Here is a 23,138-nt window from a genome sequence, read left to right on the forward strand (position 1 = left end):
CTTGGTCCTGGCCCCCCGCTTCCAGGGTGGGAGAGATCAGTGGTCTAGGCCACCCGCCGGGGCTCTGTTATGGCAACCATGCACTCTAACGCAGCCGCCTCAGCAGCAGCTGGCTGGTGCCACAGCAGCAAATAAAGCCCCCTGGCACGGCACTGCCTTATGAAGACTGAGTTTAAGGGCACAGTCTGTGCTTCCTAATTTCCTAGGGTTCTGACTTCCCCTTTCCATGCTCCTTCACTGACTTACAAAGCATAGGTTCTTGAATCTCAATAAATACATATAACATATAGTAAAAAAAGACTGTTTTTTAAAAGCACAGGTTCCCCGACGAGCTATAAACTCTGTTCCTAACGCCGAGCAGGGTTTACAGGTCAAAAAGCACAACAACTTCTTCGCCTTCTACCTCAGCCCTCTCCCCGCCGAGGAACTGCGCGTCCTGCCCCCTTCTAAACACCCACCGACCCTACAGCCCTGGCTCCTTCCCAGGGCTGCTCTCAGCCTGGACCGCCCTCCCTTCCCCACACCTGCCTGCTGACGTCCTACGTGACATGTACCCACCTGCTCAGACCTCACCAAAGCTTTCCCAGTCACCGAAACTTCCACACACGCCTCCCTCCCTCCCATCGCAATGCGCCTGCACTTACGGCAGCGCAGAGAGGCACGTTCCCATCGGCCTCCTCGCCTCAGAGAGAGACCCTGCAGCCACCGCGTCCAGCGCCGGCCTGGCCCAGCTCCAGGACTTCAAACCAAGTGCCACAGCTCCTCGCCTGAGCCCAGATCCAGGTGCCTTTCTGGCAGAAAAGGCAGTGAGGAGCAGACTCCAGGGATACTCACCCACTCGCTCGCTCTGTAGCGCAGCCGCCTGGTTCATGTAGAACACCCCGATCTCATTCCTAATGTTGCCCATTCTCTTCAGCACCTGCACGTAGTGTTCTGGATTTTGGCTTTTTAAGTCACTAAATTGCAGGATTTCATTGGCAGCCTCATAACATTTACAGCTGACAGAAAGCTGGCTTTCTAAGTCTGTAGACAAATCAGTCGCCCACGCAAATCCTTAAAAGAAAGGAGACGTCACCACGGTGATTATGCAAATCCTGCTTCTTTAGTTTCCAAGTAATCTGACACTTTTAAGGTAATAAAATAAGTAATTGCAATACACTATAAATATACTAAGATTCAATCAATAAATCTAAACATTTGAGCTTTGAAGCAAAGATCTCTTTACTTTAGAAACTTTTATTTTCTTGGGACATTAATGTTTGATTAAAATAAATATTTTCCTGCCTAGAAATACCAGCCAACTGCTGTGCCCCAGCTTCCACCAGGTGCGCCTGCTCACTGGTGAGGGCCTGACGCTGTCGCTGACACAGGGGAACCGCCTTGCTCTTTCATGAATGGGAGCAGCTCCTGCAGGAAAGCTCTGCAGCTACCGGGGTCTCATGGACTACAACGCTTGCCAATCAATGTCAGACTCACTGAAGAAGCTGCTGGATGGGCCCTCAGACTCAAGCTCGCCACCTAGTGGGGATGGGAGTAAACTTGGGTGCAGAGCCCCACATTCAAGGGGAAAAGGGTAGCACTCCTGATGCCACCCAAATGCTTGAGAGAATGTCGTTCTCACGACGACATATTATAAGTCCAATGAAAAACACACTGAGGCCTTTCTCACGTCAAAAAGCACACAACATTTTATTCTAGAAGAAAATCAGGGGCCTGCTGCTGTGGCTACGTTTTCCTGTCTCCAGCTTAAAAATCGGACAACTCCAAACAGAGTGACATATTTAGTGAGACTACCAACCCTGAACTAAGTTTAAAAATGATCTCAGTGTCTGAGCCCCGGGAATTATTCAGAAGGTAATCCATCTACTTCTACCAATGCTATTGCTTTTCTAAAGAAATCACGGCCTGGTCAGTGGGCTACAGTTTTATTGAAAAACCTCCTGAGAAGACAAGTGCAGGAAGTCAACGCAATTGTCTGAGAGCTTGTTTATAGTTAGTTCTAGTTGTATAAGTAGCAATTATAAAATAATTCAAAAGCATTTTATACACACACACACACACGCACACGAGCATGCTCCACATTAAAACTGAGAAATGAGGACACAGAGCAGCATCCAGCACCAACACGTCTGCCCCTTTTCCCACAGTCCCCGTGCACGAACGCGGGGTCCCACCGCCCACCTTGACAACTGGACTCCCGGTGGAGGCTGTGCAGGATCTCCTGGTCCTCCTTTGTCTGGTAGTTAAACTCCTCCAGGTGAGCCGCCCGGTTGTTGGCGTTCTGGGCCAGCATGAGCTGGATGTCGCCGCAGAGCGTCAGGTACTGGGACAGGAACAGCAGCACTTCGGAGAGCATGTTGGTGCAGAGGCAGCAGTAAGTGTCTGTGGGGAGAGTGGGAAGGAGGAAAAGTGCATCATGAACACAGTAAGTGTTAAGAAAATCTGCTACCAGCCGTATCCACTCTAAGTTTATTTTATATCAGAGAGCAAACATGGCTTCATGTATTTCAAAATGAAGATGTCATTAAACCACTTGGAGCAGAAAATACTGACACCCAAGATGCAAAAGGTGGTTTTAAAATTAAATTTTACAACCGAAGTAGGAGTAAAACTTTACTGACCCAGATGTCTTCTGTTCCCCTCCCAAAGCCTGTGACGCGCTCATCCGCAGGGACTCACCGTGGCTCTGCAGAGCTAACTTGATGTATCGGAGCGCGCGTCCATATTTCTGCAGGCTCATGGCAGCGTCAGACAGCACGTAATAGGCTTTGGATGACTTGAGGATCAGCTGGAGCTTCATTTTATGTTGCCAGGAGCCAGGGGTCATTCCGGACTGGCTGGAGCAATTGCCCTTCTGCAGGGAGCCCACTAGGACACGGGGAGAGGCAGCACGGTTCATGTTCACGTGGGGCACCATGAACAAGTAGTTTGTGCTTCTTAATAGCAGCACTCACTCCAGGCTCAGGCGCTACTGTTGTGACAAGACTGGTGAACACCACGCGTCAAGGAACCACACGGAGGGAAACTGTTTCCACAGACGCTCTGCGTTTCCCGGGCCTCCGCCTCCCAGCAGCAGCGGCCGTCACTCTCTTTCACGGTCACTGACGTCACTCCACTCACCACCGACCCCCGCCTCCCGCCTCCAGTCTGCCCGTGAGTCTGCCCGAAAGCTCACCTTCTGAAAGCCGGCTTTATTCACGGCGGAGCCCTGCTCTGAAGCACTGAAACAGCCTCTCGCTACTTACTAAGTCGTGATAAGCATCTCAGCCCACTTCCCGAGCCACCTTTTCTCAGTCTCACTACCCAGCCCTCCTCCCCTATCACCCATCCATCAGTCACAGCCAGGGGACTGCTCGCTGCCCACCTCCGTCCACTGGACCGCTTCCTCTAGCAGAACAGCCTTCACTTCAAGTCCAGCCTCTTACACCTTCTTCACCCAACCAATGATCACACTGTGCCATGCACTCTGCCAGGCACCAGAAACGACATGAAGTGACCTGGCTTCTATCCTAGGCTGATCCATAAACCTCTTCAGGGGACACGTGCAAGCTCACACATAACAAACTGCCTTGGGGACCAGCCTCCCCCATCGCCCAGCCTCAAGATTTCTCATTTTGATCAGATACAACGCGTCTTTCAAAGCGATGAACAGTCTCTACTATGGTCTTACTCACACATTCTCTGTGTGAGGCATGTGAGAACACCGAAGCTGACTAAGGTGTCTGTGCAAGCACAGCTGGCGGTGGGGGAAGGCAGGCCTAGTGGCAGGGGACCCAGTCCTTCCGCTGGCCACAGAGGGGAGCATGGAGACCCTGACCAGGAGCTGGGTTTTCAACAGCTGAGAGGGGAAGGGGGGGAGGGAGGGAGGGACAGACAGAAAGGCATTTCAGAAAAAGCGCCATGAAAAGGCACAGTGTCTACGTCCTGGGCGGTTCTCATCGTGTCTGGGTTCGAGCCTGGCACCCAGAAGTGCTACATAAATGCTGGGGAGACTCCCCCCCTTTTATGTTCATGAAGAGACGCTCCCAAAGCACTGGGTATTATTGCCAACACACAGATTTTCAAAACATTTTTAAACTGAAACAGATTTTTAAAGGGGGAGGGGATAAGGTTGGAAAATAAATGTAAATTAGATTAAAATAAACCAGAAACTCAGACTTTTACTTCAAAACCCACGTTCTTCAGGAAGTAATGCTCCCAAAATGAGTTAGATGACCTTCTCAGTGACAGCTCTGGCTTATCAGGTACTTCCCCTTATTACAGGGGTCCTCAAACTGCGGCCCGTCGAAAACATTTGTTTTTTTTACTTCAAAATAAGATATGTGCAGTGTGCATAGGAATTTGTTCATAGTTTTTTTTTAAACTATAGTCCGGCCCTCCAACGGTCTGAGGGACAGTGAACTGGTCCCGTTTAAAAAGTTTGAGGACCCCTGCCTTATTAGGTACTGCCCCGAGGCAACAGCGGCTAGAAGCGGGGCAGGGCTTACCAGGGCACTGTCCCAACCCCCTGAAGTGGGCACAACTGTTGTCTCCACTTGGAGTGAGCCTGGCAGAGCTGCACGCGAGCCAGGGTGGGCCCAGCTGCTCGGAAACCCCTTCGGCTCTCGCTAAGGTAGGGGTGTCCCAGAAGCACCCGAGGGTCTCACTAGAGACACCCGTGAAGGATCAAAGCGATCCGCTGTTTTGCTTTGAAGGACCGGACATTTCCCCTCCTTTCCGCTCACATGTTCTCCTCCTGGTCCGGCAATGAATGCCTCACTGACACAAACAAGTCGGCTGCTGGCGAAGGACTAGCATCTTGTTCTACGGAAAAGGCCTTATTTGCACATCAATTCAACTTACTTTTGTCCAAAAACAAGGCCATCTGCTTCTCCAGACCCTCAGGACCCCCCCTTGTGGATTCATCTTCGTATTTCAACGGGATTGGGGTGCTGGGGTCAGCTGCAGGGAGGTCGCTCTCTTTCTTAATGCTGCTGTCCACAGATTTTAAACCCTTTAAAGCAAAGAGACACAGTTACTGTGCCTGTAACTGAAGCTCAACTAGAAACTAAATATAAGAAAGGATCTGGACTACTGAGTGCATTTAGGAGAATTTATATTTTAAAAACTACATTTGACCTGAAAGAGTTGGAAAAAGCTAATTTTCACTTTATGCTTCAGGGAGAGAAAACCCACAGCAGTAATCCTTCAGACACCAACAAACTCACCTCCAGAACATAGCTAAGCACAAGTCTGCAGCGTTCTTCGGTGTCATGGCAAACTGGAAACGCACAACTGGGCTTCAGAAACAAACATTTAAAATTATTACTATGCGACCAGTGTGACAAATTCCACACCTCTCAGTTCCTGGGAATTACTAAACCTCTAGAAATCAGTAATTTCAAAATGTGCTTGTGTACTCAGCTTAGTGAGGTATTAAGGTTAATGTACTGTTTTAATTGCAGATTCAACTGATATAATAAGCATCATCAACACAAATCCTGCTTAACAAAAAGATCTTCCGGCATATGTGTTGCTTTAAATACTTACGTTAAAAATTATTCTACTCAACAAAAGTGAACGTGAGTAGTAATGTTTTAGATAAATGAACACCTAATCTCCTAAGTCAGCTCAACGTCTAATCAGCACGGACACTGGGCAGCACAGCTAACACCGCCATCAACGAGCAGCAAGCTCAGCGTCCCCAGTGGTCTCACTGTGTCCCTGACGCTCCCCAGGGGCCCAGGGAACAGGCCCCACCCACTGAGTGGTGCTCTGTGGGAGGGCCCCTGCAGGGCACTTCCTTTGGGCGAATCCCCAGAGGCTGGGTTATGCTGACGGGACTGCAGAGAAGCGAGCACAGGTGAGTGGTCTGTCCAAGAGCACAGAGTCCGTGCTGGGGCCAGGGCTCTGGACGATGCTCCGTTTCAAAAAGGACAGAGCCCTGGCTGGTCTTGCTCAGTGGTTAGAGCGTCGGCCCACCAACTGAAGGATCATGGAGTTAATTCCAGTCAAGCGAATGTGCTCGGCTGCAGGCTTGATCCCCGGCCCAGGTGGTCAGGATGCATGCGGGAGGCAACCAATCGCTATGTCTCTCACACATCAACATCTCTCTCCCCCTCCTTCCCTCTATTCCACTTTCTCTAAACATCAATGGGAAAAATATCCTCAGGTGAGGGTTAACAGAAGGGACACTGAGGCAGCCAAGCCAACTAGAGACGTTTATGTGAATACTGACGACATTTTGGAATGCTTCAGAGAAGGACAGAAAGTGTTCCCTCTGTGAACAAGTGTAACTACACATCACTCTGTCTTTAACTACCATCCAACTCAGGGGTCCTCAAACTTTTTAAACAGGGGGCCAGTTCACTGTCCCTCAGACCGTTGGAGGGCCGGACTATAGTTTTAAAAAAAACCTATGAACAAATTCCCATGCACACTGCACATATCTTATTTTGAAGTAAAAAAACAAAATGGGAACAAATACAATATTTGTATTTGCATGTGGCCCGCGGGCCGTAGTTTGAGGACCCCTGATCTAACTGCTCCATGAGCCCGGGGTCCTGGTTACAATGCAGCAACGCCATCCTCTGAGAGGCTGACTGTGCGCACTCCCCCACCATTGTTTTTCCACTGGGCCACTTCCATACACACTGACACATGCTTACTCTGATCTGATGGATGGATTTGTACTTCTCTGGAACTGACAATTCTCCAACGGACTTGATGATGGCCACTGCTTTGTTGTCGTCGGGAGGGTCAGAGCTGGTGCAATAGGACCCATTTTCATCGCTGTCTGGCATCTCCTCCTCCTCCTCGCTGTAACTTTCATCAGAATTCTCATTTAAGGGAGACTCTGAACTTTCTTCTTTTTTAGGTTCATCCAATTGAAAGAGTTCTGAAAGCATGTAATTGGCTGAAGCAATAATCTTATAAAAAGAAAGAAAAGGCGTGACTGTCATCAAACCTGAGCACTCAGGTGGAAGGAGCTTCACTCCAGGAGCTGCGCACACAGGCTGCCCCCAGCGCAGACCGGGCACAGAGAGGCCCCGCCCGTCACCAGCACCCTGAGGCTCTCTGACACTCTCCCGGGTTGTGTGTTTACTTCCTGAAATTACCCCGTCCCAGCGCTCTCTCGTAAAAAAGGTGGCAGCTGTACTTCACTGGAGACTAAGTCTCCGGGTACAGTGTCCTAACTGCATTAGCAAGTACCCTCCCTATCAACTGAGAAAAGGGAATTTCTCTTCATAAGCTATAAATTACACGGGCAACTAGTATTTACTATGCAATCTATGGCCCCGGGGGAAACCCCGCCCCCCCCCCCCCCCCACCGCCCCAGCTTAATGAGGGAAAGTCCACTGTGGTATCTCTTAAAATGGGCATGTATATATTACTATTTATTCCACTCTATTATTTATTATTAAGTGGTTGTAATAACATTTAATAGTTGTAACACCATTTTCTGTCACATAAACTATTCAATATCCATCAAACGCCACCCCTTCAACCAGCAATTAGATATTTAGATATTAGATATTAAGATATTAAACGGTTTTGCCATTTTTCTGCAAAAAAAAAAAAAAAAAGGTTTTCTCTTGGTTTGGTCTCTAGAATAATCTTTATCTCTAAACTGGATGTGACTACAATAAACATTGGAGCTTTAAAAAAAAAGGTACAGACTACAGACCTTCTTGATTTAAACAGGCTTCAACTAACCTTACACCAAAAATACAGACAACTGAGGGCATGGGGGTGTAAAATGGGAGGCTCATGGCTGAGAGATCATTCTAAGAGATGCTTTTATTATACACTGACGTGTGGACTGTGAACCGTACCCATACTAACAGTGACTAACAAGATCCGTCTGTGTAAACAGATCTTAGAGACCGTAAAAGTGGTTTCCCCTTCCAGGAGTGACAGAGCGAGGGAAAATGCACTACACACGAGTCCTCCCTTCACACAGTGCGAGCCAAGAGGAATGCGACATGAGCGCACATCACATGGCAAACGTTCCAGCAGCCATGTTCACAACCTGGCTGGCCTAATTTTAATATTATCTTTGATTCAATTAACACATAATGTGTGCACACACAATCCTAAAATCCAGGGTGTACTTTACGCTGAAAGCACACTTAACTCAAAGCGAGCAGCTTTTCAGTGCTCAGAAGCCACATGGGGCTCCAACACCCTCCCCAGCACCCCCTCCCCACCGCCCCGTCCCCCAGACACAGAGAGGCAGGTACACACTACGGCCAGTGGCTTCAGTGCCAGGCACACCCGTCAGACCGCTAGCCTGTTCTCACAGAGCACACAGGTGTCACTCTTACTTGAGGGTGTCTGCTTTTGTCCAACAATTTAACACAGTTGAGAAGCAGTGTTCTGATAGTTCCGTAGTGTTTCTTATTTTGGTTCTTCTTCATCATCATGTTGCAGGCAACCCTAAAAAAACATTTCTATCACCTTGACGCCCACTCATCCTTCTCTGCAAGGTTCAAGTATGGGCTGCCCCCTTTCCACCCACAGAGTAAGGGCCACAGAAACAACCAAAGTTACCCTCCCTGCAGTTTTTTTTGGTGTTGACTGTGTGTGTGTATGTGTGTGTAAATATAAATAGTTGGCTCGGGGGATGTGGCTGTGCACTTTACAATTTACAAAAGCCTACTCTTCCTTGTTTTCCCTGGCGACAGCACTCACTTGTATAAGAGAATAGCCACCGGCATTGTGAACGGGTTCTGGTATTTGTCTTCGGTTTCTTCACAAAGAGTCGTGAGATCATAGAGCTTCACTATGTCACTGCCACTGGCTGCAAAAACAAACAAAGGAACCTCATCTTCCAGGAGCCGCTCAAATCCACTGGATTATCATTCGTTCAAGAATTTGCTCACCTTTGAAGAGCCAATAGGTATGTCCTTCTTTGGTGCAATTAGATTTCAGAAAGGATAAAATATTCTGTGCAATGTCTTTTATGACTTTAGTAGAAAAATTAGAGTTTTCCAGATTGGGAATCTCTTCTGTCTTTATCATTTCATACTTCTGTAAAACAGAGAGAGGGCGGGTAAGAGAAACCTCGGCAGCACTTCTCTTCCTGAAAAGCGAGCACACGTACAAGCCCTGCAATCAGAGACCTGTGCAGCCTGACCGAGATGTAACCAATGGTTTTCCATCTTTTTATGGCTCCCAGAGGAATCTGACCCACCGGTCAGCATCGCTGTTCATGTACCACAGGAGTCATTCTCCAGGGAGAGCCATCACCCAACTGTGAACCACGAATGTAGGCATGATCTCATTTCTGTCCTCACCTGGAACAAACCTCCTGGCACCCTTTCCTCTATCTACCCCGATGGCTCTCAACTGGGACGAGGGTTACCGGAGGCAGACTTCACTCCTAGACACTAGAAGCACCTGGGAAGTTTCTCCAGGAAACACCACCCTTCCCTTGAACAGGACTCGGTTCCTTTACAGAAATGGAGCCTGGGGTAGCGGGGGGCGGGGGATGGGGGCGGGCAGCAATGTGTAAAGGCACACGGACAGCACCACTGCTCTGAAAGCACCTCTGCATTGTGTCCCCAGCTTGCCTTCTGGTCACACTTCCCCAAACGTCTCTGCCCACATTTCTGAAATACTCCAAGACTAGGGACTCCAAACCAACTGGGAACCTGGACCCCAGTCCTAAGGGTGGTGCTCGTCCCTGGCTCAGCTAACACACTCCTGGTTTTTACAGAGCTTCTGGCCGCCTTCCCTCGGCCTGAAAGCCTCCCCGTCCCCCTGCCTGGGAAAGGTTCTGCTGTTCTCGTTTACTGCAGTTCCTTGGGGAGGAACTCAACAGGATCTGGGCAGAAGGCACCCCACTCTGTCTCTAGCCCCCTCTGCTCTAATGCCTGCAACTTCAACATGCTCAGTGGGCATTTTAATGCTTTCCCTAAACTGCCCAACGATAACACATCACCTTCCCCACCTGCACAGATTCCACCTTCCCACCTCAGGCAATACCACAGGATTCTGGCCCTGAGCACCCGAGCCCGGATTCCCTTCCCCTCCTCCTCTCCCCGCTCTCATTCAACGCTGCCATGTGGGGGACGGTGCAACTGGAATCATCTCCAAAGCCCCCTCCATCCTGAAACACTGGCTCAAGCAAGTGGATGGCTGGAGAGCACGGGGTTCCTGCTGCAGCACGACGGCTAAGAGCACGGCCACCGGCAGAGACAGGCTCCACTACTGGCACCACCACTCACTAGCGACATGGCTCTGCATGACTCACTCGAGCTCCGTGACTCTCAAGTCTCCCTCTCCATCCAAAGGGACACTAGCATACGGGCAGCTCAGAGCTGACACGAGCACCAATAAGACAATGCCTGCAACGCACTTAGCAAAGTGCTAGGAACAAAGAGCACGCAATAAACGCGAGCCATTATGACTGCCGTCAATTCTCAGTACTGATTAAGTAGGAGGACATGACGTAGTAGGAGGACATTACGTCACTCCTTTTTTAAAAAAAATATATATATATTTTATTGATTTTTTACAGAGAGGAAGGGAGAGGAGAGTGACAGAGAGTTAGAAACATCGATCAGCTGCCTCCTGCACACCCCCCACTGGGGATGTGCCCGCAACCAAGATACATGCCCTTGACTAGAATTGAACCTGGGACCCTTGAGTCCACAGGCTGACGCTCTATCCACTGAGCCAAACCAGCTAGGGCACATCACTCCTAAAAGTAATGCATACATAACCGGTCTCCAAACCCTCCCAGGCTGTCCTACACACCATCCCCAGATTAATATTCCGGCACACGAATTTCACATCCCAGATGCAGAGCGTCCACCAATTCCAGGTTCCCAACTGAACCAAGTCCACACTCAGCTCAGCACCAAGGCCCTGGGATGTGGCTGACCTTCCCAACCTTTCTGCTACAGAAGGCTTGCTCCCTAACTGGACAGATTACCAATCCCCCATTTACTAACACTTGTCTTTTAAGATCCATCTGGTATTTTTGGGGACGCTATCTCTCATTCAAGATCCAGTTAAGATGCCACTTCCAGGAAGTCTGTTTTTCAGATCAAAAGAGAAATGACCTCACCCTCTACAAACATCAGACTTCTGTGTGTGCATCACACTCCAGCGCTGACCCTGCGTCTCCTGCTTCCTCTTTGCACATCACTTCCCACTGATCCTATCTTTCTGAGCCAGGACCACATTCTATTTTCTCCCCCAACATTGATAATGGGGACAAAGTGCCTCCTCACAGCGCATGCTCAACAACAACGTGCTATAGGCGACCTACTACTGTGGCCTCTCCCTAAAACTGCATATACTGAGCAGATAACTGAGTACTGAACCAATATCTCCACTGTATGGACACTGTAACCATCATAGGTGCCTGGCATTAAAATGACAGTTCTATGGCTACAGTGCAGACTCAGTGTATTTATAACCTTCTCACAAATTACCTGTAAAATTATCCTCCTGTGATATCTAGAATTCTACCAACAACTCAAATGTGAAAATACTCGAATTTCAGTTTATTCACGGCTACGTTCCTTGCCAAAAGGTACACCCGGGGTTTTCAGGGCCTAACCACTTCGGTGAGGCGTTCTCTCTGCACCAATCTGCTCTTGAGCGGTTATGAGAAGACACACTGGGTCTCACCTGTACAATCCCGTTTACATGGAAACACATCACAAGCTCCGGCACATTACAGATCAAGTTGTCCAGCCAATAGTCAATTCCAGTGAGCACATTGATTGGTTTGTTGTTATCCCTAAAATGTAACATTTCTGGTGTTATTTGGTTTAATTAAGATGTTTCACAATGAATCACCTGAGACTTATTTCTCCCATTTAACTATTTTCATCTGTGCTCCCTATGTGGGAAATGCCATATAGCTGTTCTATTTAACATCTCTGCATAAGCTCTGCTTGCTTCTCTAACTGGAACCCATAAGAGTTTTCAGTAGGAACAAAAGGAAAGATGGCAGCAGGTGACTGTGGGCCCACTGCACGCTCCTCCAACAACCTGCGGTGAGGACTGCCCACCTTGCACGCTGCCGCCCAAGTCGGAACCACCACTGGCCAATGTGAGCACACACACCTGGAGCATTAACAGGACGCTGGAAAGCCACCTCCTGCACCGTAAATAAATTCTACCACACTTTCACAAGTGGCAGACTCAGATGTAAGACGAAGCCAGTACAAGACCTCTGAGTCCATTCATCAAGGACCAGGGAGAACCAGCTCCAGGGCACCCAGCATTCCCTGAGAATAGCTCCTTCTTGGTTGTGCATTTTAATTCTAGCAGGAGCGGGAGGGATGCCCAGATCGATGGGTGAGAGCAGATGGACAGAGGTTTTAAGGAAAACGAGCGTGGTTTACCTGAGACGTAAGCTGACTGCTGGGTATCTGCCTCCTCCAAATATAGGCATGTTGGAGCCAACCAACATATGTATATCTTCAAACGTCCACAGAATATTCCGAACAAAATCATTTTTAAGACCCTTTTATTTAAAATAAAATTGGAAAGGTGATTATATAATAAACAGGAGAGCTGTAATCCCCCCACGATCCACAGAAAGACTAGAACAAAGAAAGGACAAAGGCGTTGAAGTGAACATGACCGAGCTGTAAGGTCAGAGCTGTTTAGAAATGGACTTTCAGGGTCAAGAAGATTTCCCCCCTATGAATTCCAACGGAGACTAGTCTTTAACGACTAGTAGGCTGGGGCTGGGTGTCCCCACGTGGACACCCTGGGAAGCATACCTGACTGTTCTCCCCGTCATTGAATAAAGTAGTCAGGTTTTGTTCTTTGGGGGCTGAGGCCAGATGCCCCACTATGTATGAGGGTTCGAGAGGCTCACTTCCCTGTGAAAAGTGCAAGGATAGGAGTGATTCTGCTGCCAGAGTTCTTATCAACGGCCTACTGTTAGAGTATCACCTAAGCATTCAAAGCAGGCACCTCAAAGCTACTGCTGTCATCAGGCTAAGACATAGTCCCACCTCTCGTCACTGGTGGCTTCCGACAGTTCTCAGCTATCCCAGCCACTGCAGCGAGCCAATCACATTTAGCGCGCACTCAGAAAAGATCAAAGATTACTTTAGCGTTCAAAGTTTTAAATTTTTCTCTTTTTGGGGTAAATTTCAATTCCATTAACCTTTAGCCACCCCATCACCAGGCAATTAAAACATTCCTGAGAAACTCCAGCCCTATTTTTGAGACACCCGTCATGATGACAGCCTCTAGTTTTGCATTTGTAATGTGTTTCACAGACCACTAGTCCTGGGATACTTGGTAGAAATTTCCAGAGTGAGTGGTGACAAAGGCTACTCGCTGTAGACTTGCGTCTGGAGAGTAACAATGCTCCCGAGCCTGGAAAAGCCTCTAAGACAGTGGTTCTCAAACTTCTGGCCCTTTAAATACAGTTCCTCAGGTTGTGACCCAACCATAAAATTATTTTCGTTGCTACTTCATAACCCTCATGTTGCTACTGTTATGAATCGTAATGTAAATATCTGATCTGCAGGATGGTCTTAGGCGACCCCTGTGAAAGGGTCGTTTGACCGCCAAAGGGGTCGCGACCCACAGGTTGACAACCGCGTCTCTAAGAGGTTCTGTAGTAGAAAATCGACTTCCCCTCTGTGTGACCAATGTTCTCAAACTGACTTCATCTCAGGACACGTTTAAGTCAATACATCCTGTGGACTGTACTTTGAAAAACCCTTTTAGAAAGAGGAACTTCTGACAGTGGTAAACTCAGCCCACCAGTCAGTTTTCCAATCATTAGGCAGCTGCCATTAAGACACATTACTTTAAACCGAATGTCAATGCCACAATAGCCCCCACGATGGGGATGCTTATGTGCGCGCACACCGTAGTCCGTGACCTCTCACTTCTCGTCCTGGGGGATGCTAACAGGCTTAGCATCTGCCTGCAAAGAAGCGCATGTGACTGTACCCACAGGTTGTGTGTGTGGGGGTGGGTGCGCATGCATCCATCTCCAGCACTTTTGCTGTGCCCTTAAAGAATACTATAGAGCTTCAAACTTTACTATTTATTACACGGACAAGTTATCTACCCGTGGACCAACTCCCAAAGTCGTATTTGCCAGGTAGTTGCTTTAATGAGAGTTTGGGCTCTAGGTTATGATGTTCCAAATAAAGATCTGGCTCTCAGGCCATTATAAAGATAACTATTTCACCTATTTCAACTCTAATACTGCTTAACCCAGGCCTCAAACTGGTGGTTTAGGTTTAGGGAACAAGAATTCATAAGGTGGTGGCTTGCAGACAAAAATAAATCTCTAAATGCTGAAATTTAGGCTGTATATGTTCTAAAAACATTCTGTGAAAGATTATTTTTATGGCAGGAGAGCTCTTCCCGGCACATGGCATTGCTCAGACAATCTAACTGCTTTGAGGCCATCCTGAACACGCGTGGAACATGTGGACACAGTGCAGTACGGCTCGAGAACAGGCCTCTGAAGTCACAAGGATCTGAACACTAGCGTGGACTTCACCAGCCATGAGACCAGGGACAAATATCTGCTCTTTTTGAGTTTAGTTTACTTGTAAAATGCCACCATCCACACTGAACACATACCATAACACGTATGCAGTACTGTATACCCATGGCGCAGAGTGCAGGGCATAAGAGGCACTAACTAGATGCCAGTTCACTTCCTCCACATGCAAGTCTACAGCTTCTCAACAGCCTTCAAGGTCTCTCATAGGGAGCCCTACACAAGGTAAGGACAGATGGGAAGGGGAGGTGGGTGGGGGGAGACTGGTATTTCTACTGTGCCTTTTTATAATGTGTAGGTTTTGAAGTCAAGGAATATAAAAAGAATTTTTAAAAACTCCTTTGGTGAACTATAATCATATACATGAAAGTGTGTAAAACAAATACAACATAATGGCTAACTACAAAGCAAATTAATACATCCTGTGTTCATACCAGTGTAACCAGTCCCCGCGGCCTAACCTGGGCCTTGTGCATGCACAGCCCCCATGCCCTTTTCATCCACACCAAACCCCCTCCTGCTGGTTCCCACTGTCACCTTGCATGGTAATTCCTTTCTTTTCCTCAGTTTTTCCCAACTTGGGAGAAATGTGAATTCATTACATAGTTTAATAAGGTTTTTCCAACTTAAAACCTACAAAAACTAAAATCAAGTTAAACTTATTTGCCTCCTTGTAATCCTATGATTTGTAAAGATAGCAATAATCTGGGTGAATAATTTTTAATATGTGAGAACAAAGAGCAAGAGGAAAAATAATTTACCAAGTTAAAGATCCTATTTTTATCTCCTTTAAGTTTATCAATAGGTTTACCTGAAAACAGACATATACAATTCACACCTGTGGAGTTCTTTTTTACTTTGATAGAAACAATGACAAAACTAAACAAGCAATAAGAAGAAACCAAGAATGTAAGAGACAAAAAGAGACAATGCATTCTACTCTCTCTTCCTTTCTAAAAGCTCCATAACATTATTGTGGGTTAAAACCTCAGGAACCTCATCCAGAAAATCTTAAGGGTGATTTTAGCCCTAAAAATCAGACTAAAAGTTAAGGTCAGTATTTAAATTACAACCCAGTCTCTGAGTCGATATTTGATAGGCACTTGCTTTACACCTAAAGTTTAAAATATACTACATCACTATATTTATTATATATTATAGTAATCTTATGACTTTTAGGAGATAATCAGCATTGATAAACATATTGGTGAGCTACGTTAAATGCTGAGAACATTTTTTAAATATTTAAAATTTTTAATTTAAGAAAATCTGATCTAGCCATTCATATCTCCTGCAAATTCCTTAAAAAAAAACACCAAACTAAAAGAAGTATGATTTTATAATTGTGAGACATAAATTGGTAGAATATTTTGTATTCCTATTCATCTATTTTTATTGGCAAGATAATTGGTTTCGTCTTCTTAAATGAGTTTGCTGAGTGAGCCTCGGAGTACTCACTCACCTGACTGGAAGCACTGGGATCTTCGGAAACCGGAGAAGGCATTTCAAAGGGGGCGGGCCACGACGCCCCGTCCGAGTCACCTGTCTGGTCTGAACTGGATGATTCTCGCTGCTCTGCAGCAGATGGGACGGGCTGCGCGGCTCCATCGCCATTGATACTGGCCAAATCAGAAATAGAAATATCACACTGTCGTTAAGGGTCAGCTCATGCAAGTCTACTACTTTTTAAAACCAGACTCTATAACCAAGCATAAATCTTACTTTTAAAGAAAAGAAATATAAGACATTGAAATGTAAACAATACCATAGTGGCAAACCTTAAATTATTATTTTTCCTGGCTTCAAAATTAAATTTTAGATCAGAATTTAATTTTTCCTCTTTAAGATAAAATAAACAAATAGCCAAGTACCTGTAATATAAAAACTTGGAAAGAATAGCCTTTTGATACCAATGCTCTTTGCTCTTTTTCTTCCTCTGCCACTTCTGATCAATAAGTCTCTGATAAAACTCTTTCAGCCACGTCCAATCACCAGTCTGAATAACATAAGAAATTAATCAATACAAGAAACATGTAGTCAAAACAATTTGTTACCCATTACTCTTTTTACAGGAAGTACTCTTTACTTTTTGAATACTGTTTCAGAAATACATATTCAATGTAAGTCACCATAACTTATCTTCCTTTACCAACACATTGCAAGAATAGTCTTTAAATAATAGCTATGGGACTGGTAGGACCATGAACTATTTGCAAACAGTGCACGCAAAGGTAAGTACAGACATGGAGAGTAAGCCTTGGGAAATGGCAACATGGTTATTTTGTGCAAAAGCATTCATTATCTATACATTGGGGGGGAAAACAGGCATTTATCAACATTGTTTGAGAGGCACTGCTTTAAATGAACCAGTTAATTATAATAACTATATATTCAGAAGAATAACATTTTCCACATTTCCTGGCAGCCATGTTTCATGAGAATCTCTTTAAAGGAGATATTTTTTTCAAAAATTTAACCTAGTCCCTTCAATTTCAGACTTTTCACCACTTTTTCATTGGCTCCATTCTTTTCCTTGCAAGCATTCTGCTGGCTGGTATCAGTAAGTTTCTTGCCAATTCTCTCCTTTCCACTTGTTATTCTCTGTGAGACCCGGCTTCTGGCTGCGGAAGTACTCCTTTGTTTGCACTTTGGCCTTTCTTGGAAACAAGTCATCCTTCTGGTGCCCTCAGGCTGCTGAAATGCTGCGTGCAGGTGGGTTCAGAGTCCTACCTGGGAAGACCTCATAAAGAGCTCCTGGATGTCCAGCTCGTCCAGCAGGAGGGTCCTCCCGACGCGGTGTACGGCCATGCTCACGTGGGACTTGCTGTAGGGGATCTTCAGGAGCTTTTTTATGTTCTTAAGAAAATGAAGAGGAAAGAGTTTAGAAAGACCTTTTTCAGTGTGATTCCATTTTTAACTTCATTCCATTTTAAAGCATAATAAACCTTATTTCCCTAAGGTTATACAAACTGTACTTTCCACAGAAAGCTAAATGCAAACACACAAAAGACAGCTCTTCCAAACCTCAATCACCTGCACTTTACAAGTCATCCTGTTAACCTAGCTGACGGTCACACTTGCACCGACCTAGGCTTTCAGCATATCAGATACAAATGACCAACTAAGGAGCCATCGATTTTGCCAGAAGCATCATATCTCATTCTCAATTGGTAACATACAAAATCATCCCAAATATTCTAATCACTCGTAACTGCTCTTTTTAAAAAACATAACCATCAACATTGGTATTGTTACCACTGCCAGTGTTTTGGGGGTTATTCCTTCCTCTCTGAAGGAGAGGCATTTGATAATCAGACAGTGGCCTCATTTCATCAGGTTTTCAAGGTCCTGCACAGAGCAGGGGTAAGTGCCCAGCACCGATGGCCTCCCCATCAGGACACTTACCTCAGAGTCAGAGACAACGTCCACATCGTTGCCCACGGAGTCAATAAAGTCGTACGCCATCCCAAAGCTAACGGAGGGAACAAAGGCCACAAAGGTCACGCTCACAGTGATGCAGGTAGAGTTTATCACAGATAATGTCAACTTCAAGGACACAGTTCCCACATTCGGACATCTCTGAAATCAGCATGCCTCTCACCATTACAGCTGGCTAGTTTTTCCTTCTTAGTGGCATATAAAATAATGGTGTTACTTAAAATCAGTGGCATCTTAAATCTGATAAAATATAGTAATAATCATTAGGAGCAATTACTAGGAAACACCTAGAATAAAAACAATGAACAATTCTTTTCATTCTTGTAATCGCAAAACCCAAAAAATCTCCAAGAGAAAACAGTTCAAGATGTTATTCTTTTTAGGTAGAAAGGTAAGAAAAATAGAAACAAACATTTATCAGGATGTGAGTCTGGGACTGTGTTCCTAGCGATATACAATATTACTCTTTTAAAGTACATATGGGAAAAACAAATACACCCGGCTCCAATTCGGCCAGGAGAAAAGAAAAACAATGTCGTGCCAGATACAACATGGGGCACATCCATAACCCACACGCCTGAGAAGCGTCCATGTCCGCATTTCTGTTAGGAGCCAGGAGACTAACCTGGGGCCACCTCACTTCAAAGTGCGCTCTGATGGTTTACTCTGTGGGCTGGGCCAGCTACTTAGCCTTCCTGAGCTTGTGTGTCCACGCGAAAATTAGGTAATAGTACCTAACTCAGAAGTTGTGGTGAGAATTAAAAGGCATCAACGTATAAAGTACTTAACACAGTGTTTGCACAGTCAATATCATTACCATGTGAATCACCTTATAACATTTTTGTTATTGTTGTCAATCCACACCGAGGACATCTTTTCCATTGATTTTTACAGAGAGTGGAAGAGACAGAGAGAAACATTGATGTGAGAGAGACATCGATTGGTTGCCTCCCGCACGCACCCCGACTGAATCAAGCCTGCAATCGAGGTACCTGCCCGTAACCGGAATCCTTCAGTCAGAGGGCAGATGCTCTAACCACTAAGCGGCCCGGCTAGGGCTCACCTTCTAACATTTGTGTTTGCATACCATAGTTTACTAAGCCGTTCTTCTAAAAGAAGACACGCGCACTACTTCCAACTTTTGCTAGTAGAAATACTGCTACAGACAAACACCATTTTGTAAATAGAACTTTTACCTCGAGTGGCATGAGGGTAATTTCCAACCTACTGGCTCATAAGGTATTAATGTATGTATGGCTCTTGCCACATGTGGTATGGAAATACTTTGGGTTCAATCACTGAGAGGAAGGAGGAGGACCCCACACATTCAATGGTCTACAAGAATGTGGACGTTCATACATTATTCTCAGGAAGACCCAGGTTACTCTCTCAAGTACCACCAGCAGCATTTCCAGCAAGTGTCACAGTCAAGGGTTCAAGCCACCCAACCAACATGCTGGCTTTCCGCATCAGGCCTTTTCAGACCCGACAACCCCCGCCATTTAACACGTTAAGCACCCAGTCAGTCCCCGGTGACTGGCACTATCCTTTCCGCCCAGAAGACAAAACAGGCTGGGCGCTTCACATGTTCATGAAAAACCGCGCAGGACGGACCAGGCCGCCTTAAGGGTTTTCTTCTTCGGCGCCACCCTAAGGCTCCGTGTTCACATATGCAAAAGGCATGGACACTGGCTAAAAACAAAACATCTGCTGGAAGTCTAGGGGTCAGAACTCAGCTGTGTTCAGACGTGGCGCAGACCTGAGACAGGCATGTGCCGTCGGCATCTTCCGATGACGACATGACCCTATTAGCAGGGGGAAGACGGGGCCCCGGAAGTCAAATAGGACCTTTTCCCAGAGAGAGACCGCAGGCAGTCGAGGAGCTGACGATTAAGCGGAAGAGCAGGTGTCAGCGTTCCGGGCGGAGCAGGGGTTGGCGGGCCCCGGGAAGACGCCACCCACGGGCACTCACCTGGAAAACGGCTTGCTCTTCTTGCTGGTGCCCAGGATGGCGGTGCCCGCGGGCCCCAGCTTGGCGCTCTCCCGTAGCCAGTTGGCAGGGGGCAGTTTCAAGTCTGTCTTCTCTTCCAGGCGCGCGAAGGCGGCCCGAGGGGGGGCCGAGGAGTACTTCACCACGGCCCGGCTCTTCACCTCGCTGCCCCCGAGGAACGGCGCGGAGCCCTGGGGGACACAGCCACCCGCTGCAGTGAGCACTCCCGGGGAGGAGACACCCCACCGTCTGACAAGAGGAAAGAGCCCATCGGGGCGGACGACAGCGCGGAATACGCTGTCGCATTTAGCCAGCTCTTTTTTCTTTTTCTTGTTTTTACATAACCTCAAAGAAAAACCCGCGTGGAGGAGTGGGAGGGTGACGGCTGTCAGCTGGGGAACAGGCCAACCAGCCCACCTTCTAAACGTTATTCTTAGAAACGGGAGAGGCAGGAGCCAAGGGGCGCGATGCTATCCCGCCAACTGAACGCATCTGCGAAAACCTCTGTTCGGCGTCCAAGAGGCGTTTACATTTCGGCAACCCACGCCAGGTAGGAAGTAGTTTGCGGAGAGACTTGCGAGGCTTCGTTGCTTTTCAAGCAAACGTTTACTAATGGACCAACGGCACCTGCGAGGCCGGCCCGGGGCCGGTCTAGGGCCCGACAGGCACCCTGTCTTTCCCTCCACCTTTGCACCACTGGGTCGCATTCTGGAACCCCATACAGGCGTCCCCCCGCTCCCCCCCCCCCCAAATACACACACGCTTTCACAGCTGAGAGCTCATTTGAAAATGGCATGCATGCTGACCAAGGGCGCCTCTGTAATTATTTAGTGTGTGCGTACACTTTGGGGTTCACCCTGTATTTACATGCGCGCCCTGAGAGCACAGTGTCTGCCTCCCCCACCGGCCACCGCGGGGGATGCGGCTGCCTCTGATGCGATGACTGGCGAGGACACACCTGCATCCCCGACTTGGGCGGGCGCGCCGGCTGCACTGCGTCCCGGGGCTGCCGAGAGGCGCGGAGAGGGCGCCAGAGGCCGCCGGGAACCGTGACATCCCTCCCGGCCGAGCGGGCCCACAGCCCCGCACCCCGCGGCCCCGCAGCCCCGTAGCCCCGCGGCGGACGCACCTGTGCACAAGGTTCCTCGGACTCGCCCTGGGACAGGAGGCTGAGTCCTCCGCGAGCCGTGGCGCCGGCCGGCGGAGCCTCGGCCCCGGCCTCCTTGGAGTCCCCCATCACCCCGGTCCAAGGGAGACCAGGCGAGGCGGGACCCGCGCAGCCGCCACAGGAACCCGGGCCCAGCGACGCCGCCGCACAGCAGAGCGCGCTCCAGGGACGCCCCCCACACCACACTTCCGGTCTCTCACAGAAAGGAGTTGCGGCGGCGCGTCCACGTCTCGCGAGCTTTGCGCCCGAGGCCCGGCCCCGCCTCCCCCGGTGGCGGCCACCTTCCCGGCGGGGCCGGCGCTGTAGTGCGCCTGCGCCTGTCAGAGCCTCCGCGGAAGACCACTTCTCGCGATAGCTGACCTCCAGGCTCCACCCCTTGCCAACGGCTGGTCTTTGTTGACAAATAGTTCCTGGCGCTCGGCCTCGGTGCTCGGCCGGCGTCGCCGAGGTCCTCGCCGCGTGGGAGGGGGCGCGCTGCTCTCGGCGTAGCCCGCGCTCCGAGCTGGGCGGTGTGCAGCGTTGGCCTCTCCCAGCCTCGTGCCCCCTCGGGTTACACGGGCTCGCGGAGACGCGCGCAGGTGAGGGGCGCTCCGGTTCCAGCCGCCCCGCCTGCGCGTCCCGTCGCCGCATCACAATGCCCGCGTGGCCGCAGTCCCGAGGGTGGCCGCGGCGCCCAGCTGCGCAGAAGGGGCCTCCGCCTTCCCTGAAGGGTTCGCAGCGCAGTGACTCGCAGCACCGTTGGGGAGCCCGCTGTGCGTCGGGCCCCGGGAGCTAGCCACGGGCGGTCCGGGCGGTCCAGGGGCTGCTCCAGCGCCGCGGTGCCTGAGACACCCGGGTCCGAGCGGCCGCGTGGCTTGCAGACCCCAGGAGAGGGGCCAGGGCTGCGAGCGGGGGTGGGGCACTAGCCGGGCCGCTGTACGCTTTGCAGGTGCAGGGCGCGCGCAGCCTCGGCTCCGCACCCAGGGTCATACCAAGGGTGGGAGGATGCAGCCACGTCCTTCATACAAATTCGCTTGCTTTTGCATAAAATGTTGGAAGTTGTTTTTTTTGAATTAGTTTCTCTTGCAGTTACATATGTGGCTTTCTCCGTTCCATTAGGCCCTGGTCACTCACTGTGTACATTCAGAAAGCCTTGCGACTGAAGAAGCTGCACCGACAGTTTTCAAACGTAACAACATTTTTATGAATTATATCTAACAAGGAATTCGATGCAACAGTACATTTTGTAGGAACGTCAACACGAGTTGGTTTTGATACTTATTTTGTTGGCATTTTGTAGTCGATTATTTTGGGGTTTTTTTGCAAGTAATAATACGTTGTTATCATAGTAAAACACTGAACACTAATATCTAACATTAGGAGGATGGTTAAGTCTATTTTTTGTCCATAATACCATTAACGTGTGCAACTATTGTTTTTCAGGAACATTTAAATTGTACATGATGTTAAATGATTTTTAAAAGCAAATATGCAATATGATCCTAATTTTAAAAGCATGTCTGTTGCTGTATCTATGTCCATAAACACATGAGTGGAAAGATGAAGTGGTTTAAAAGATATTCCTTAAAGTTTTCTTTATTTTCTTTCTGATCATGCATTACAGGGAGACCTCATTTTATTGTGCATAACTTTATTGTGCTTCACGGGTGTTGCGTTTTTTTTACAAACTAAAGACAAAACCCCCCACCAGCACAAAAATGACCACTCACATTGCTCTTCTTGCTATTCGATATGGTGATCTTGAACAGAACCTGCCATATCTCCAAGGTATGCCTGTATTTTATAGTAAAATATAATTTTTTAAAAATACATTTTTATTGACTTTAGAGAGGAAGAAAGGGAGATAGAAATATCAGTGATGAGAGAAAATCATTGATTGGCTGCCTCCTGCACGCCCCTTACTGGGGATCAAACTTTCAACCCAGGTATGTGCCCTGACTGGGAATGTAACCGTGACCTCCTGGTTCAATATGACACATGATTTGCATATTAGCCTTTCATTATATAGGATTCTTTGTAAGAAGGGATTTCTGAGTTAGCAGTGATTCTTTGTT

At 48.0% G+C, this 23,138-nt stretch overlaps 1 protein-coding gene across 2 annotated transcripts in view; it reads right to left on the reverse strand.

Moving 5' to 3' along the window:
- EDRF1 (erythroid differentiation regulatory factor 1) overlaps positions 1-21,332 on the reverse strand; it is a 29,645-nt gene extending 8,313 nt beyond the window's left edge. The window contains exons 1-18 of one of the 2 annotated variants that reach the window (XM_081104806.1): positions 21,046-21,332; positions 19,899-20,107; positions 17,894-17,960; positions 17,219-17,344; positions 16,360-16,484; positions 15,951-16,107; positions 12,732-12,833; positions 12,348-12,469; positions 11,626-11,737; positions 8,865-9,012; positions 8,674-8,782; positions 8,307-8,418; positions 6,648-6,908; positions 5,208-5,279; positions 4,843-4,993; positions 2,680-2,868; positions 2,182-2,382; positions 835-1,053 (exon numbers count right to left, since the gene is read on the reverse strand). In XM_081104806.1, coding sequence (XP_080960932.1) covers positions 835-1,053; positions 2,182-2,382; positions 2,680-2,868; positions 4,843-4,993; positions 5,208-5,279; positions 6,648-6,908; positions 8,307-8,418; positions 8,674-8,782; positions 8,865-9,012; positions 11,626-11,737; positions 12,348-12,469; positions 12,732-12,833; positions 15,951-16,107; positions 16,360-16,484; positions 17,219-17,344; positions 17,894-17,960; positions 19,899-20,107; positions 21,046-21,153 — 2,590 coding nt within the window. In that variant the 5' untranslated portion in view covers positions 21,154-21,332. The remainder of the gene's footprint in view (positions 1-834; positions 1,054-2,181; positions 2,383-2,679; positions 2,869-4,842; positions 4,994-5,207; positions 5,280-6,647; positions 6,909-8,306; positions 8,419-8,673; positions 8,783-8,864; positions 9,013-11,625; positions 11,738-12,347; positions 12,470-12,731; positions 12,834-15,950; positions 16,108-16,359; positions 16,485-17,218; positions 17,345-17,893; positions 17,961-19,898; positions 20,108-21,045) is intronic. The other variant, XM_081104805.1, reaches the window with a different exon arrangement.
- Positions 21,333-23,138: the final 1,806 nt, after the last annotated feature.

Source organism: Myotis nattereri (assembly GCF_964212035.1).
Source record: "Myotis nattereri genome assembly, chromosome: 13".
NCBI classification, from domain to species: domain Eukaryota; kingdom Metazoa; phylum Chordata; class Mammalia; order Chiroptera; family Vespertilionidae; genus Myotis; species Myotis nattereri.